General features: G+C 36.5%; 1 protein-coding gene across 1 annotated transcript in view; it reads left to right on the top strand.

The window, feature by feature from the left end:
* Positions 1-18,408, top strand: part of DCC (DCC netrin 1 receptor) — a 1,173,370-nt gene that overhangs the window by 986,128 nt on the left and 168,834 nt on the right. Inside the window, exon 15 of the mRNA XM_034996274.1 lies at positions 4,115-4,309. Coding sequence (XP_034852165.1) covers positions 4,115-4,309 — 195 coding nt within the window. The remainder of the gene's footprint in view (positions 1-4,114; positions 4,310-18,408) is intronic.

Here is an 18,408-nt window from a genome sequence, read left to right as displayed (position 1 = left end):
GACGCTTAACAACTGAGCCACCCAGGTGCCCCAGTTCGGTGTCTTTAAGTACATTCACACTGTTGTGTGACCATCATCAAAACCACTCTCTTCCAAAACTCTTTTTGTCTTGCAAAACTGAAACTCTGTACCCATTAAACAATAACTCCCTACTCCACCCTCCTTTCAACCCCTAGCAATCACCATTCTGTTTTCTGTCTCTATAAATTTGACTACTCTGGGTATCTCATAGAAGTGGAATCATACAATTTTAGTCCTTTTGTGTCCGGCTCATTTTACTTACCATAATGTTCTAAAGGCTTACTCACATTATAGCATGTATCAGAATTTCCTTCTTTTAAAAGCTGAAAAAATATCCCATTGTATGTATATACCCCAATTTGTTTATCCATTCATCCGTTGATGGACACCTGAGTCTCACCTACTTTTTGGCTATTGTGAATAATTGTGCTGTGAATACAGGTGTACGAATACCTTTTTGAGTCCCTGCTTTCAATTCTTTGGGAAATATTCCCAGAAGTGGTATTGTTGGATCTAGTGGTAATTCTATTTTTTTAACTGCCATTCTGTTTTTCATAGCATTTGTACCATTTTACATTCCCACTGGGTAACTTTCTTTTTATCTTCTTCATTTTCCTTCTTAGTCCAGGCACAGTGACCTTCTTTGATTTCTCCAAATACCAAGCTCATTCTTGCTATAGGGCCTTTGAGTTATTCCCTCTTCCTGTAAAACTCTCCACCCTGCTGTTTGCTTGACTGGCTCTTTCTGATCATTCACCTTAGACCTTCCTTGAGTCAGTTACTATTCCATCAGCATAGCACTTATAAGATCTCCCAATTCCTTGTGTGTTTATTCTTATTTTATCGGTCTTACCTCCCAAAAAACGATATCCCCAGTACCTAGAACTATGACTGGCACATAAGAGATGCACAATAATTATTGAAATGTCATGGGGATTAATATGATAAATTTCCTACTGTGCTATCTGTGAACACTACTCATTAGTGAAAATTGCAATCATCACTCAAAAAATAATAACTATTCTTTAGGAACAAATTAAACCAAGATAGAATCCATAATTCCATAGTGTAATCAAGAATGGCAGTTGACCTAGTTACTGTGATAATTCAGACTTCAGTAGAAATTTGGGGCTCATTAATTTGGATATTTCAGGCAAAATGTGTTCTTTGCTTTCAAATTATTTCAATAATTACCTTAATACTTCTCTATGCTTTATGTACTCAATTATTGTCCTAGAGGTACTTGTAAAATCTTTCATGTACTTCTGAGTAGTGAATTTTAGTTTCAGCCTTCAAACACATCACATACTTTCATGGCAAATTTTCTAAATTGATGTTTTATAGTTCATTCCAGTAGTAACCATTTTCCTAATCCATAAGGTCATCTGTGTTAGAGAAAACTAACTCAGGTCACATAAAAGGAAAATGTCATTTCTGTCTTTACATTAAGAAGTGAGTAGGTGGGTACAAACTGGTTATTCCAGATTATAAACAATCTCCTAACACAGTTATCTTTATGATGAGGCCATATATTGTGAATGGCTTAGGTCTACTACTGCCTTGATGGACACCCTTTCTTATGGCCCTGTGATCCTAAAGGGGTGGCAAAAGCCCATTAAATATTTAGTTGGGGAGGCAGCATATATTCTTATGTATTGACACGCTTATTTTTATCATGTTAAAATAGTTTTGAGGTTTGGATCTAGGATTGAAACTACTTTTATGCAGTGAAAAAAAAAGATGAGTATTGTGTACCAAGAGTCCCTCTTCTTCAAGAGCGTTTGTGCATTTATTACCCTAGTCCTTTTATAAAACTCCAAGGGATATAATTCTGTGGGTACTGACCTAACTAACTTGTTGGGGAGCTACTCTATGGTTTGCAGAAAGGTGGAGAAGTTATTGTTCTGAAAACATTTTAAATATTTTTTCCTTTTATTCTAAAAGATATTGAAAATTGTCATTAAAATCATTAGATTTTCATAATGTTTTTAAAAAGTCATAGCATTTAGTTCATTTTCTAAATAAAAGATTAGGCAGATTTTCTTGTTGTTTTCGATGATTATTACAAAAGCTTAAAAAGTGTTCAACAGAATTCACTGTAGAGCCCATTACATTTCAAGGACACAGGAGAGCCTCTGTGGCAGTAGAGTTGAAAAGTATTAATCCATTCCTTTTATCTCTTTTATTACTTCTCCTTAGGGTTTATAGTGGAAAATCCTTCACAAACATTGTGTTTCTGTTGTTAAGGTTTATATCCGCATTTTGAGATAATTTTTTATGACACCTTTGCATATTATGTCACAGGCTTATTTAGGGCAGACAAATAAAAGCTTGTCCCTTTTTGTTCACAAATGGGCATCTTCAGAAAAAAAAAACTCCTTTAGAAAATGCTGCTGATGTAGCATCTTTAGAATGTAGCATCTTTTGAAAAGCTGTTAGTATGGGACCTACTTTAAAAACTCTAATAAAAGACATGATTCCATGTATCACTTAAGTTAGAAGCATACGTGTTGAAGGTGGCCAAGGTTGGTAATAGAGATTATATCACCTTTTGCTATTACATGAAGGAAAAAATATATTTTAATATTACCTTTAATCATCAAAGTCTTTTGCATAATCTGACATATGTTACCTTTAGAGATTATCAGTTAAGAAAGAAATAATGAACACAAGTAGTTTGAATAAGGTTCACATCACTAATATTTTTGAATACCCATTAATTGCCAGGTACTGTGCTGAGCATTTAAAGGACTACTAGTTTAGATGGGCACATTCTTTCTTAAATTTCTTCCCAGAATACTTCTGTGATTTTCAAAAAATAGGGTACGTGTGCCTTATTAATCCTATCAAAATATGTATCATAGTATATTATAACTGCCTTTTTACTTGTCTTTCCCATTAAACTATAAACTCCAAAGATACATGTTTTCCGTCTGCCATAATCAGTCTGTCCTGTATCCTGATCATCATGGGTACCTTGCCCCACTCCCCAAACATAGTAGGTGCTCTATAAATATCTATTAAGTGAACGATGATAATCATCCAGAAAATGCATCATTTCTTTAGGGATGAGATCAGAGGGAAGAAGGATGATATAAAAGCCAGAATTCCAATTTATTAATTTTCAACACACAGTCTCCTTCAAAGAAAATTCATGTCCGAGTTACATGTATATTTACTCCCTAACAGCTAACATCAGTGGTGCTACTCATAATTAGAGCACTTTATGCATTATCTCATTAAATCTTCTCAGCATCCTATGAGACCATTGCTATCTTTAGCCTCATTCTACACATGAGGAAATGGAGACAGGACAAATAAGGTCTTAAGGTTTCTCTGAGATGTGAGTATACAGTACAAATTGGAACTCTTACTTCCAGAGCTCAGGCTTCGAGGCAATCAATATTTGGAATGTCAATTTAATTAGAAGGTAATCTCGGAGAAGATAAATAACTTCATGAGGGTGCACAGCTAGTAAATGACAGAGCCTGGTTTGAAACCAAATTTGCACACTCCAAAGTCTGTATGGCTGCAATCCCAGCCGCTGTCTCCTTTTCTTTACAATGAATGCGCTTTTCAGAGATGCACTTAATTATGGGTCAAGTGCCATCCTAATCATGCTGAGCAAATCATGGCCCTAAACTGTTTCTCCTGACAATTTCTTAAGAAAAGACTGCTTTATTTTTGTTTTTTAGTTAAATCAGAGTAAATAATCCTTGGGCAAGACCACTTTGACATTTCATTTCCCTTTCTATTATTCTTACATCCTCTTTGATTTCACTCAGTTCTGATGATACCTAAGAAGAGTTATATGGGGGGACAGCCCAAAGAAAAAAATGATTAGAATAAAGATGCATGATGCTACATGTCTATAGAAGGAACTCAGTGCCCTCTGTGCTTGAGAAACAGTGTGAAAGTCAAATCAAACATGGAAAATGTATTACGTGCTGACACAAGGAGGAACTTGGGCAGTAAGTGATACAACATTTGAGGATCTATGGAATATGATATTAAGTCTTGCTTAAATAGGAAGTTTTACCATGCTGCATGTTCTAGTATGAGACAGACTAATAATGCCTCCTTTGAATTCTAGAGTCTCAAGTCCCTGACCAACCAAGCTCTCTTCATGTGAGGCCCCAGACCAACTGCATCATCATGAGTTGGACTCCTCCCTTGAACCCAAACATCGTGGTGCGAGGTTACATTATTGGTTACGGTGTTGGGAGCCCTTATGCTGAGACAGTACGTGTGGATAGTAAACAACGATATTATTCCATTGAGAGATTAGGTGAGTAGCTATGGTTTTTATTCTATTAAGGGAAATAAATGATTTATTTGAAATTATTTTCTTTTTTAGAAACTTGTTCTTTGGACTTTTATTTTAATTTGTGACACATATTATTTCATAAGACAAGTCTCTCTTTTTCTATCTTCTATCAATCTACACACACACACACACACACATACACACCTGTTTTTTGTCTCTGGATTTTGAATTGGGGCATTTTATCTAGAGACATTCACAACAATAGTAGGTGCTCTGCTGTGTACTTTTGCTTACGAGTCATAGAATACAAAAAGGGAATTGTATTATTTTTTTCCACTGGTCAATGGAAACTTCTAATCTTAATAATTCTTATAAAAAGAAAGTCAACACTTTTTTTTTTCACTTTTTTTCTCACTAGGAAGATATTCTGTCAATTTTTCTTTAACACTAAATTATCCAGTCACCTTGCCTTCTTTTCCCTTGGCATTTATAGGTAAAGCTTTGTGGCTATGCCATTATGAGAATTTTCAATCAATCCTATAAACTTAGTTATCAGACTGCTCTCTCCATACGTTCCAAGGTCTCTTATCATACTTCACCTCATTTTAATAAATACAATACTTGAATTATGACATTTCTGAATTCATTGAAAACTTGTTTATTCAGAGAGGGCTATCATGCAGTAAAAGTGGGCATATCCATTTTATATCTGATTTTCCATAGTATCATAAGAGATTATATCATTAACAGAGAGAAATCAAAGAAATATATGTCATATATAGGGTGTCAGGAAGTTAAGCTATTCTCATAAAGCACAAAGCAGGTTGATTCTACCTGTTGACTTAACACCATATTATTTGCAATGAAGTACACTGACCTCACTGGGAATACAACGTGATGGTGGGAGTTTGTGTGTGTGGGGGGGTGCTACTTATTTGTAATGGCTTCCACAAACAGAATATTTTGATGAGAAACTTGATTTGAATTTGAATACCTTTTCTTGCAGTAGCAAGAAAAGATTTTCCCAGTGCAGGAGGAAAATTGCACTGACCCATTCTCTCTATAGTTGCCTCAAACACTAATAAGAGAAGTGCCTACTGAAAATCTCCATAATGCTAGTTAGCTTGGCATTTAGAAATAATAATTCTCTCCGTCAGTCCCCAAGTTTGAATGTTAAGGCAATCCCATAATATGTGTTATGGCCATCGAACTTATGCCAGGGTACTGTCATTTATCCATTATTCAGTGGGCATCATGTCTGACCGTTGATCTTGATGCCACCCAGCAGAGGGAGATCCCCGTGGCCATGCCCATGCTCCCCTGTAACGAGAGTGGGTGCAAGCGCATAATGAAGTCATGAAGGAAAACCGCAATGCTTCACCAGGGCCTTTTAGTAACAGTGTTCTTTGCTACAAGCAGACTTTCCAGGAATCTCCAAGGCTTGCAAAGTTGAGGCTTTTGGAAGATTAACACTGGCTAATCTCTCCAAAAGCTTAACAAGAAAACAAGAGATTTCCCTTTGTAAGATATATTTTAAAGAGCTAAGAAAACTGTACAAATAAAATGGATATGAACCTATCTCCAGGATAGATCATCATGTGTTTATTACACTTTAAAATTTATCTGGAAAGAGATTTACACACATACATTTGCATATATACAAGCACACACACATATGTATATGTACACATGTATTTAAGTTCTACCAGCTGATACTCTTCTAACATAGTCCCATGTCTTAACATAAAATATGAAATAAAATAGCGTTTTATTGTTATTGTTCAAGTATCTCCATAGTTACACAAAGAAACTGGTATTTTTTCAAAATGTGTTTTGCTGTTTACCCAAAGTGTATGTTAAACATATCTTAATATATATTAAATAGTAACAGTTTTATATATACATATAAAAATATATAAAATGTGTAGACAAGGGGCACCTAGGTGGCTCAGTCGTTAAGTATCTGCCTTCAGCTCAGGTCATGATCCCAGGGTCCTGGGATCGAGCTCCGCATCGGGCTCCCTGCTCAGCGGGAAGCCTGCTTTTCCTTCTCTCACTCCCCCTACTTGTGTTCCCTCTCTCGCTGTCTCTCTCTCTGTGTCAAATAAATAAATAAAATCTTTAAAAAAAAATGTGTAGACAATTTTGTATGTCTAAAGCTTTAAAAATTATATTTTAAATACCTTTCAAAAAGATATTACGAAATTGGTATGCTTACTTTAAAGTTTAATAGAATAAATGTAACAATTGGTGGTTTCTTTGCAAAGTTTGAATGTGGGCTTGAGTGAATCCTTTATCTTTTTAAAAGTTAGAACTTAAGATATGTCTAACATAAACTTCACCTAAATCGGGGAATATATATTTTAAGGACTGTATAACAGTTATACAATTAAAAATGAATTAAGGAAAGTTATAATCTGTTAAAGCATAGCATCAGCTACAACTTCAAGTGTCATGGTTGTATTTTAGACTATAAAAAAGCTATCTGTTTTATAATTGACCAATAAACTTCTCTTTGATGACAGACCAGAACTTTCCAATAGCATTTTGTTTATCAGGCATAATAATTGAGCATTTAGATACCAGGCCCTGTGACCTGCCTCGGGACTACAAAACAAAGCTTGCCTAGTGCAGACAAAGAGATTCATTAACCAATGTTTGTACTATTAGATAGTTGTAATTAATCTTTTGACATCATGCACCTCTTAGTTTAAGAGCCCTAAATACCAGCTTTGATGTATACACATAGCATAGATCAACAAGACCTGAATTCTGGCAATGTTGGCAAAATTAATTTGAAACCAAGTTCTTCTTTTAAAAACTCACAGTGTATCTACCAATCTGTTGATCAATCTATCAATCGATCAGTTTATCTCTTTCTACATCTTTATGGAGGTATCTGTATGTATATAAACTATACATATTTAAAGTGTACAATTTGCTGAGTTTTTAAAAGAGCTTTATTGTGGTATAATTGACACACAATAATCTCTGTTTTTCAAATTTCTTCTTTAGTTTATCTCAGTAATGTTTTATAATATTCAGTATAGGAAGTCTTGAATGTTTTTGTTAGATTTAGTCCACATATATACGTGTGTGTGTGTTTATTAAATATAGTCCCTTTTTATATGGGTGTGTGTATATATGAACTACTTTAAATGGGACTGTTCAAGTTTATTTCCCAGCTGTTGCTGCTAGTGTAGAAGAATACAGTTGTTTTTAAACATTACTCTTGTACCCTAGACTGGTTAAATTCCCTATTTGAGCTACTAGTAGAATGCTCTAAGAATTTCCATGTAAACAAGCATATCGTATGTAAATAGGAACAGTTTTATGGTTAATTTCTGATCTCCTGCCTTTTATTTCTTTCTCTTGCCTTCTCTTGGTTAAGAACTCTAGTAAAATGTTGAATAGAAGTGGTGGGAGGAGGCAGTTTTGCCTTGTTCCTAATCTTAGGGGAGGCATGAAATAAGATGTTAGGTACAGGTTCTTCACATGTGTCTCTTATCAGATTGAGGAAGTTTTCTACTTTTTCTAGATTTCTGGGAATTTTTATCATGAGTATTTGTTGAATTTTTTGAAATTATTTTCTCCTCTTCTGCCCTATTAGTATTTTTTAATATAGTGAATTATATTGATTGATTTTTGAAGGGTAGCTCATCTTGAATTTCTCATACAGATCCTACAGGTCATGATGTATTTCCCCTTTCTTGTATTGTTGGATTGATTTGTTAATGTTTATTAAGGAATTTTTGTGCCTATATTCATGAGGTATATTTGTCTACTATATTCATGAAGTATATTTGTCTACTATATTCACAAAGTATATTTGTCTACAGTTTTCTTTTCATATAATGACTTTATCCAGTTTTTTTTTTAAATAAAGTTATACTGGTCTCATAAAATTAGTTGGACAGTTTGTTCTTCTGTCACTGAAAAAGTGTGTGTAAAATTTATATTTTTTATTCCTAGAATAATTGATAGAATTCGCTAACAAAACCATCTGGATCTGAGATTTCCTTTTTAGGAAGGCTTTTGATAATGAATTTAACTTCTTTAACAAATATACATCTTTTTATATTTTTTTTCTTCTATTGATTTTGGTCAGTTATAATTTTCATGACATTTGTCTACATTTTGTCCCATTTGTTGGCATAGAATTGTTCATTTATAATGATCTCTTATTATCTGTGGTGATAACTGCTATTTCATTTCTGATATTGATCATCTATGTCCTCTCTCTTTTTTGTGATCAGCCTAGATAGGAGTTTACCAATTTTGTTGATCTTTGAAGCTTTAACAATACTGATTATCTCTACTTTCTGTCTCTATTTTATTTCTTTCATATCTGCTCTTACCTTGACTATTTCCTTTCTTGTACTTATTGTAATCATACTTGCTCTCTATTTTTAATTTCTTAAGGTGGAACCTCATGCTGTAGGTTTTTAAAGCTATTTGTGTTCTCTAAGAACCCCTTCCCTTGTCTCCCACAGATTTTGATATGTTGTCTATTCATTATCATTTAATTCAAAATGTTTTCTAATTTTCCTTAATTTCTTTTTCCCCATGAGTTATTAGGTTTGTTGCTTCCTTTTCAAATTTTGTTTCTTCCTAGACATCTTGTTATTGTTGATTTTTAATTTTATTTTGTCATGAATGGAAAATATACTGACTTGAACATCTTTAAACTTATCATGACCTGTTTTCATTTTGTTGAATGTACTACATGAACTTAAAAATCATATGTAGTCTGCAGTTATTAGATACAGAGTTCTGTAAATATTGATCAGACCAAGGTCTTTGATAGTATTTCTTAGATCATCTATGTTTTTATTAAATTTTTTGATCAACAGTTTGTGAATTGCTCAGGTTATCCAAATCACCTCTTATAAACATCATCTATGTCTCCCTTTAATTCTCTGTTTGTCTCTGTTCTTCCATGTATTTTGGGAGTCTGTTATTAAGCTGATAAACATTTGTAATTGTTATGTCTTCTTAGTAAGTCACCTCATTTAGCATTACAGAAGCCTCTCTCTATTTCTGGTAATACTCAGGGTCTTCAAGATGATTATATCTGTTATTAATATAGCTTATAAGTATATACTTCTAGCCTTCTCATACTTACAGTTTACATGATCTATCTTTTTCCTTCTGTTAGTTTCAGCCTATGTCTTTTTTTTTAAGATTTATTTATTTATATTTGAGAGAGAGAGAGGAGTGGAAGGGAGAGGGAGAGAGAGAATCTCAAGCAGACTCCCTGGTGAGCACAAAAACCAACTTGGGGCTCTACTAGGAGCTGGATCTCAGGACGCTGAGATCACAGCCTGAGCTGAAACCAAGAGTTGGACACTTAAACAACTATGCTACCCAAGCGCCCTAGCCTATGTCTTCATATTTAAAGATTTTCTGTGTTTGTAGGCAGTTTATAGTTGAGTCTTGCTATTTTATGCCTTCTGAAAAATTCTACCTTTTAATTGGAGTTTTTAGGCCGTTAGAATTTAATGTAAAATTTAATGTTAATGTAAATACATAAATGGTTGAAGTTAGGTCTATCATTTTACTTTTGTTTTCTGTTTCTCCCATCTCTTTTTCATTTACTCTTATGAATTCCTGAGCTCAGAGAACAAAAGTGATTATGTATAAATGTCCAGATGCAGTCACTGCTTTTCCAACTGAGATATTCCTACAAGGATTTTTGTTCTCCTCGTCTAATCAGCCCATTTAAAACTATCTCATATCTTAAGGAGAACTGGTTAAAATCTTTCACCACCACCCGTGTGGATTAGCAGAGATCTACAGGGAACTAATGTTCATAAACTTTGGTTTTACCCTATAAAAGGAAGAATGTACAATTAAAAGTTTTAATGATCATCTGGTACTTCTTCTGAAGTGTCTTAACCCCAGTACAAAAAGATACTCTTAGGGTTTTATTTCAGTTATTTGCTTTCATTCTTATCCTTTCACTGATGTTTATTAGAGGATATGGTTTTAATAAACTCCTATTTTTAAAACCATAGTCTAAGCATACTAAAAAGCAAATAAAAATGGAATTGAATGACATTCTGGTTATGGGTTCAGTTCCATATTTTTCTCTCTGCCACAGTGTCTAACCTGGGGAAAAAGATTTGAACTCTGGCCTTATAATATTTCAATGAAAATGGAGAATAAGAATGTCTTTTATTACTAATTTTGTGGTATCAGAGTGTTAACAGACACTGAAAAAGGTTAACAGAGGTGGAGAAGTTGGTGTTTGTAAGAGATAGAGATATCAAACTTTGGTTGTGACTGCTCCAAAAATATCAGTTTTGCCTTAATTAAAAATACTCAGCTTTTTTGGGGGGATTAACTATTTTTTTGTTAATATATAATGTAGTATTGTTTCAGGAGTACAGGTCTGTGATTCATCAGTCTTACACAATTTACAGTGCTCACCATAGCACATACCCTCCCCAATGTCCATCACCCAGCCACCCCATCCCTCCCGCCCCCCTCCACTCCAGCAACCCTCAGTTTGTTTCCTGAGATTAAGAGTCTCTTATGGTTTATCTCCCTCTCTGGTTTCATCTTGTTTCATTTTTTCCTCCCTTCCCCTATGATCCTCTGTCTTGTTTCTCAAATTCCTCGTATCAGTGAGATCATATGATACTTGTCTTTCTCTGATTGACTTATTTCGCTTAGCATAATACCCTCTAGTTCCATCCACGTCATTGCAAATGGCAAGATTTCATTTTTTCGATGGCTGTATGATATTCCATTGTGTATATATATATACCACTTCTTCTTTATCCATTCATCTGTTGATGGACATCTTGGCACTTTCCATAGTTTGGCTATTGTGGACACTGCTGCTATAAACATTGGGGTGCACATGCCCTTGGGATCACTGCATTTGTATCTTTGTGGTAAATACCCAGTACTGCAATTGCTGGGTCGTAGGATAGCTCTATTTTCAACTTTTTGAGGAACCTCCATACTGTTTTCCAGAGTGGCTGCACCAGCTTGCATTCCCGCCAAAAGTGTAGGCAGGTTCCCCTTTCTTTGCATCCTCACCAACATCTGTCGTTTCCTAACTTGTTAATTTTAGCTATTCTGACTGGTGTCAGGTGGTATCTCATTGAGGTTTTAATTTGGATTTCCCTGATGCTAAGTGATATTGAGCACTTTTTCATGTGTCTGTTGGCCATTTGGATGTCTTCTTTGGAAAAATGTCTGTTCATGTCTTCTGCCCATTTCTTGATTGGATTATTCTTTGGGTGTTGAGTTTGATAAATTCTTTATAGATTTTGTATACTAGCCATTTATCTGATATGTCATTAGCAAATATCTTCTCCCATTCTGTCAGTTGTCTTTTGGTTTTGTTGACTGTTTCCTTTGCTGTGCAAAAGCTTTTTATCTTGATGAGGTCCCAATAGTTCATTTTTGCCCTTGCTTCCCTTGCCTTTGGCGATGTTTCTAGGAAGAAGTTGCCATGGCTGAGGTCAAAGAGGTTGCTGCCTGTGTTCTCCTCAAGGATGTTGATGGATTCCTGTCTCACATTGAGGTCTTTCATCCATTTGGAATCTATTTTTGTGTGTGGTGTAAGGAAATGGTCCCGTTTCATTCTTCTGTATATGGCTGTCCAATTTTCCCAACACCATTTGTGGAAGAGACTGTCTTTTTTCCATTGGACATTCTCTCCTGCTTTGTCAAAGATTAGTTGACCATAGAGTTGAGGGTCCATTTCTGGGCTCTCTGTTCTGTTCCATTGATCTATGTGTCTGTTTTTGTGCCAGTACCATACTGTCTTGATCATGACAGCTTTGTAATAGAGCTGGAAGTCTGGAATTGTGATGCTGCCAGCTTTGCTTTTCTTTTTCAACATTCCTCTGGCTATTCGGGGTCTTTTCTGGTTCCATACAAATTTTAGGATTATTTGTTCCATTTCTTTGAAAAAAGTGGATGGTATTTTAATAGGGATTGCATTGATGTGTAAATTTCTCTAGGTAGCCTTGACATCTTCACCATATTTGTTCTTCCAATCCATGAGCATGGAACGTTTTTCCATTTCTTTGTGTCTTCCTCAATTTCTTTCATGAGTATTCTATAGTTTTCTGAATACAGATTCTTTGCCTCTTTGATTAGATTTATTCCTAGGTATCTTACGGTTTTGGGTGCAATTGTAAATGGGATTAACTCATTAATTTCTCTTTCTTAGGTCTTCTTGTTGGTATATAGAAATGCCACTGATTTCTGTGCATTGATTTTATATCCTACCACTTTACTGAATTCCTGTATGAGTTCTAGCAGTTTTGGAGTGGAGTCTTTTGGGTTTTCCACATAAAGTATCATATCATCTGCAAAGAGTGAGAGTTTGACTTCTTTGCTGATTCGGATGCCTTTTATTTCTTTTTGTTGTCTGATTGCTGAGGCTAGGACTTCTAATACTATGTTGAATAGCAGTGGTGATAGTGGACATCTCTGCCGTGTTCCTGACCTTAGGGGAAAAGCTCTCAGTTTTTCCCCATTGAGAATGATATTTGCTGTGGGTTTTTCATAGATGGCTTTTCTGATTTTGAGGTATGTACCCTCTATGCCTATACTCTGAAGAGTTTTGATCAAGAAAGGATGCTGTACTTTGTCAAATGCTTTTTCTGCATCTATTGAGAGGATCATATGATTCTTGTTCTTTCTTTTATTAATGTATTTTATCACGTTGATTGATTTGCGGATGTTGAACCAACCTTGCAGGCCAGGGATAAATCCCACTTGGTCGTAGTGAATAATTCTTTTAATGTACTGTTGGATCCTATTGGCTAGTATTTTGGTGAGAATTTTTGCATCCATGTTCATCAAGGATATTGGTCTGTAATTCTCCTTTTTGATGGGGTTTTTGTCTGGTTTTGGGATCAAGGTAATGGTGGCTTCATAAAACGAATTTGGAAGTTTTCCTTCCATTTCTTTTTTTGGAACAGTTTCAGAAGAATAGGTATTAATTCTTCTTTAAATGTTTGGTAGAATTCCCCTGGGAAGCCATCTGGCCCTGGGCTCTTGTTTGTTGGGAGATTTTTGATGACTGCTTCAATTTCCTTAGTGGTTATAGGTCTGTTCAGGTTTTCTATTTCTTCCGGGTTCAGTTTTGGTAGTTGATACATCTCTAGGAATGCATCAATTTCTTCCAGATTATCTAATTTGCTGGCATATACTTGCTCATAATATGTTCTTATAATTGTTTGTATTTCTTTGATGTTGGTTGTGATCTCTCCTCTTTCATTCATGATTTTATTTATTTGGGTCCTTTCTCTTTTCTTTTTGGTAAGTCTGTCCAGGGGTTTATCAGTCTTGTTAATTCTTTCAAAGAATCAGCTCCTAGTTTCATTGATCCGTTCTACTGTTCTTTTGGTTTCTATTTCATTGATTTCATTTTTTTTTTTTAAGATTTTATTTATTTGGGCGCCTGGGTGGCTCAGTTGGTTAAGCGACTGCCTTCGGCTCAGGTCATGATCCTGGAGTCCCAGGATCGAGTCCCGCATCGGGCTTCCTGCTCGGCAGGGAGCCTGCTTCTCCCTCTGAACCTCCCCCCTCTCATGTGCTCTCTGTCTCTCTCATTCTCTCTGTCTCAAATAAATAAATAAATAAATAAATCTTTTAAATAAATAAATAAATAAATAAATAAATAAATAAATAAATAAATAAAAAGATTTTATTTATTTGCGAGAGAGAGAATGAGAGACAGAGAGCATGAGAGGGGGGAGGGTCAGAGGGAGAAGCAGACTCCCCACTGAGCAGGGAGCCCGACACAGGACTCGATCCTGGGACTCCAGGATCATGACCCCAGCCGAAGGCAGTCGCTCAACCAACTGAGCCACCCAGGCGCCCTTATTTCATTGATTTCTGCTCTGATCTTTAGTATTTCTCTTCTCCTGCTGGGTTTAGGCTTTATTTGCTGCTTTTTCTCTAGCTCTTTAAGTGTACGGTTAGGTTGTGTACTTGAGACCTTTCTTGTTTCTTGAGAAAGGCTTGTAATGCTATATACTTTCCTCTTAGGACTGCCTTTGCTGCATCCCAAAGATTTTGAACAGTTGTGTTTTCATTTTCATTGGTGTCCATGAATTTTTTTAATTCTTCTTTAATTACCTGGTAGACCCATTCATTCTTTAGTAGGATGCTCTTTAGCCTCCATGTATTTGAGTTCTTTCCAACTTTCCTCTTGTGATTGAGTTCTAGTTTCAAAGCATTGTGGTCTGAAAATATACAGGGAATGATCCCAATCTTTTGGTACCAGTTGAGACCTGATTTGTGACCTAGGATGTGATCTATTCTGGAGAATGTTCCATGGGCACTAGAGAAGAATGTGTATTCTGTTGCTTTGGGATGGAATGTTCTGAATATGTCTGTGAAGTCCATTTGGTCCATTTGGTCCATTTAAAGCCTTTATTTCTTTGTTGATCTTTTGCTTAGATGATCTGTCCATTTCAGTTATGGGGGTGATAAAGTCCCCTACTATTATTTTATTGTTGTCAATGTGTTTCTTTGATTTCATTATTAATTGGCTTATATAATTGGCTGCTCCCATGTTAGGGGTATAGATATTTACAATTGTTAGATCTTCTTATTGGATAGACCCTTTAAGTAGGATGTAGTGTCCTTCCTCATCTCTTACTACAGTCTTTGGTTTAAAATCTAATTTGTCTGATATAAGGATTGCCACCCCAGCTTTCTTTTGGTGTCCATTAGCATGGTAAATGGTTTTCCACCCCCTCACTTTCAATCTCGAGGTATCTTTGGGTCTAAAATGAGTCTCTTACAGACAGCATATCGATGGGTCTTGTTTTTTTAATCCAATCTGATACCCTGTGTGTTTTGATTGGGGCATCGAGCCCATTTACATTCAGGGTAACTAGTGAAAGATCTGAATTTAGTGCCATTGTATTACCTGTAAGGTGACTGTTACTGTATATTGTCTGTGTTCCTTTCTGGTCTATGTTACTTTTAGGCTCTCTCTTTGCTTAGAGGACCCCTTTCAACATTTCTTGTAGGGCTGGTTTCGTGTTTGCAAATTCCTTTAGTTTTTGTTTGTGCTGGAAGCTTTTTATCTCTCCTTCTATTTTCAATGACAGCCTGGCTGGGTATAGTATTCTTGGCTGCATATTTTTCTCATTTAGCGCTCTGAATATATCATGCCAGTCCTTTCTGGCCTGCCAGGTCTCTGTGGATAGGTCTGTTGCCAATCTCATGATTCTACCATTGTAGGTTACAGAGCTCTTGTCCTGAGCTGCTTTCAGGATTTTCTCTTTGTTTTGAGACTCGTAAGTTTTACTATTAGATGTCGGGGTGTTGACCTTTTTTTATTGATTTTGAGGGGGGTTCTCTGTGCCTCCTGGATTTTGATGCCTGTTTCCTTCCCCAAATTAGGGAAGTTCTCTGCTATAATTTGCTCCAATATACCTTCTGCCCCTCTCTCTCTTTCTTCTTCTTCTGGGATCCCAATTATTCTAATATTGTTTCTTCTTATGGTACCGCTTATCTCTCGAATTCTGCCCTCATGATCCAGTATTTGTTTATCTCTCTTTTTCTCAGCTTCTTTATTTTCCATCATTATGTCTTCTATATCACTGATTCTCTCTTCTGCCTCATTTGTCCTAGCAGTTAGAGCCTCCATTTTTGATTGCACCTCATTAATAGCCCTTTTGATTTTGACTTGGTTAGATTTTAGTTCTTTTATTTCTACAGAAAGGGATTCTCTAGTATCTTCTATGCTTTTTTCAAGCCCAGCTAGTATCTTTAAAATCATCATTCTGAACTCTAGTTCCAGCATCTTACTAATGTCCATATTGATTAGGTCCCTGGCAGTCGGTACTGCCTCTTGTTCTTTTTTTTTTTTTTTTTTTTTGAGGTGAGTTTTTCCATCTTGTCATTTTGTCCAGAGGAGAATAGATGAATGAGAGAACAGAATGCTAAAAGGGTAACAATGACCCCAGGAAAATATACAATAAACAAATCAGAGGAGACCCAAAACCAGGGGGAAAAGAAAGGGAAAGAAAAAAAAAAGAAAGAATGGGATCAGGCTGGTGCATAGATCAGTGCCACACACTAGATTTTGGGCATATTTTGGTCTGTTAGATGAAACTCCCTCCCAAAATTTCAATGAAAGAAAAACATATATGTACAAAAATAAGGGTAAATATGATGAAGGGAATATGACTGTAAAGATGAAAATTATAAAAGATTTTATAAAAGGAATTGATAAGAAGTTGGTTGAAAAAGAAAGAAGAGAAATTTTAAAAAAGGTGGGGAGAGAATGTGGTCAGGCAGGAGACTAGAACAAAGACATATACTAGAGATTTAGGATATATTTTGGTCTGTTAGAAGAAACTGAATCCCAAAATTTTAACGAGAGAAAAACTTATATATATTCAAAAAATAAGGTTAACTACAATGAAGGGATAGAATATGACTCTAAAAATGAAAATTTAAAAAGATTTTTTAAAAAAAGTTTTGCTAAGATGTTGGTTGAAAAAGGGAAAAAGAAAAATTCAAAGAAAAAAAGTAAAAGAGAAAATAAAATTTAAAAATTAACTTTGAAAGACTAAAGCATCATGGGAAAAAAGCCTTAATTCTATGTGCTGTATTCCCCTAGTGCTGGAGTTCTGCAGTTCTCCTTGATCAGTAAACTTAGTCTTAGCTGGATGTTTTTGCTGATCTTCTGGGGGAGGGATCTGTTGCAGTGATTCTCAAATGTCTTTGCCCGAGGCCAAATTGTACCACCCTTGTCAGGGGCCAGTCTAGGTAATCTGCTGTGGTTTGCCTTTGGTAGCTTTTCTTCTCTGCAAGTTTTCCATACAGCTTTGGAGGACAAGAAAGATAATGGCAGCCTCCCAATCTCTGCCCCAGAGAAGCCGAGAACCCGGGGCCCCACTCCTCAGTGAGCCCCCAGAGAAAAGCAGGCAATCACTCCTATCTGCCCAGTCTCCGGCCACACTCTGTGCTCAACCTGGCCTGTGACTGAGCACTTCTATCTCTGGCACATGACCCTGTTTGGAGTCTCCAAACCCCGCAGATCCCTGCAGTGCACTCCCGCACCACTTCTCCCAGGGGAGGAAGGGGAGTCTCCCTGGATCTGCCACTGTTGGGTCCTGCTGGAGGAGTAGTGGCCCAACCGTGCCACGGATCACGGTTTATGGCCACCCTGAGCTGAGAGCCCACTCCTCGGCTCCGTCTGTGCAGCCGGCTTCCCTGCTATGATACCTGGGAGCTCTGCCACACTCAGGCACCCCCGGTATTTCTGTGACCCTGAGGGTCTTGAGACCATACTGTCCCAGCGAGGGTTCCACCCCCCACTTAGCCACTGGAGCGACATCCCTCAGCTGAGCAGACTTCTATAATTTCTGATCTTACACTCTGGTTTCTCTTCAGATTGCATAAATCTTTCACCTTTTAAACGTTCCGATCTTGGGCGCCTGGGTGGCTCAGTTGGTTAAGCGACTGCCTTCGGCTCAGGTCATGATCCTGGAGTCCCGGGATCGAGTCCTGCATCGGGCTCCCTGCTCGGCGGGGAGTCTGCTTCTCCCTCTGACCCTCCTCCCTCTCATGCTCTCTGTCTCTCACTCTCTCTCTCTCAAATAAATAAATAAAATCTTAAAAAAAAAATTTTTTTTAAAGTTCCGATCTTGTGCTCTGCTGCTCTATCACTTGCCGGTAGCCGGCTGATGGAGGCTCCCTCCCCCCACGGTCTATCTTCCCAAATATCGCCTGGGATTCACTTCTCTGCACATCCTACCTTCCAGAAAGTGGTCGCTTTTCTGTTCATAGAATTGCTGCTATTCTTTTCTTTGACCTCCTGTTGAGTTTGTAGGTGTTCTGAATGGTTTGATAACTATTTAGCTGTAATCCTGGTACCAGACAAAATTTAGGCCTCCTACTTCTCCACCATCCTGCTCCTCTTCCCTAAAAAAATACTCAGCTTTTTAATGTAAATTTATTACGTGTTGCTAAATACTATCAAAAATCCTTTTTTATAACAGTGATTGGAAATATTTTACTTTGGCCTGGAAAGAAAGATGGAAAGAAAGAAAAAAAATAAAGGAAGAAAGAAGAAAGGAAGGAAGGAAGGAAGGAAGGAAGGAAGGAAGGAAGGAAGGAAG

Source organism: Mirounga leonina, unplaced genomic scaffold, assembly GCF_011800145.1.
Source record: "Mirounga leonina isolate KUSES-001 unplaced genomic scaffold, KU_Mleo_1.0 Mir_93, whole genome shotgun sequence".
Taxonomy (NCBI): Eukaryota; Metazoa; Chordata; class Mammalia; order Carnivora; family Phocidae; genus Mirounga; species Mirounga leonina.
This window is presented reverse-complemented; position numbering and strand designations above follow the sequence as displayed.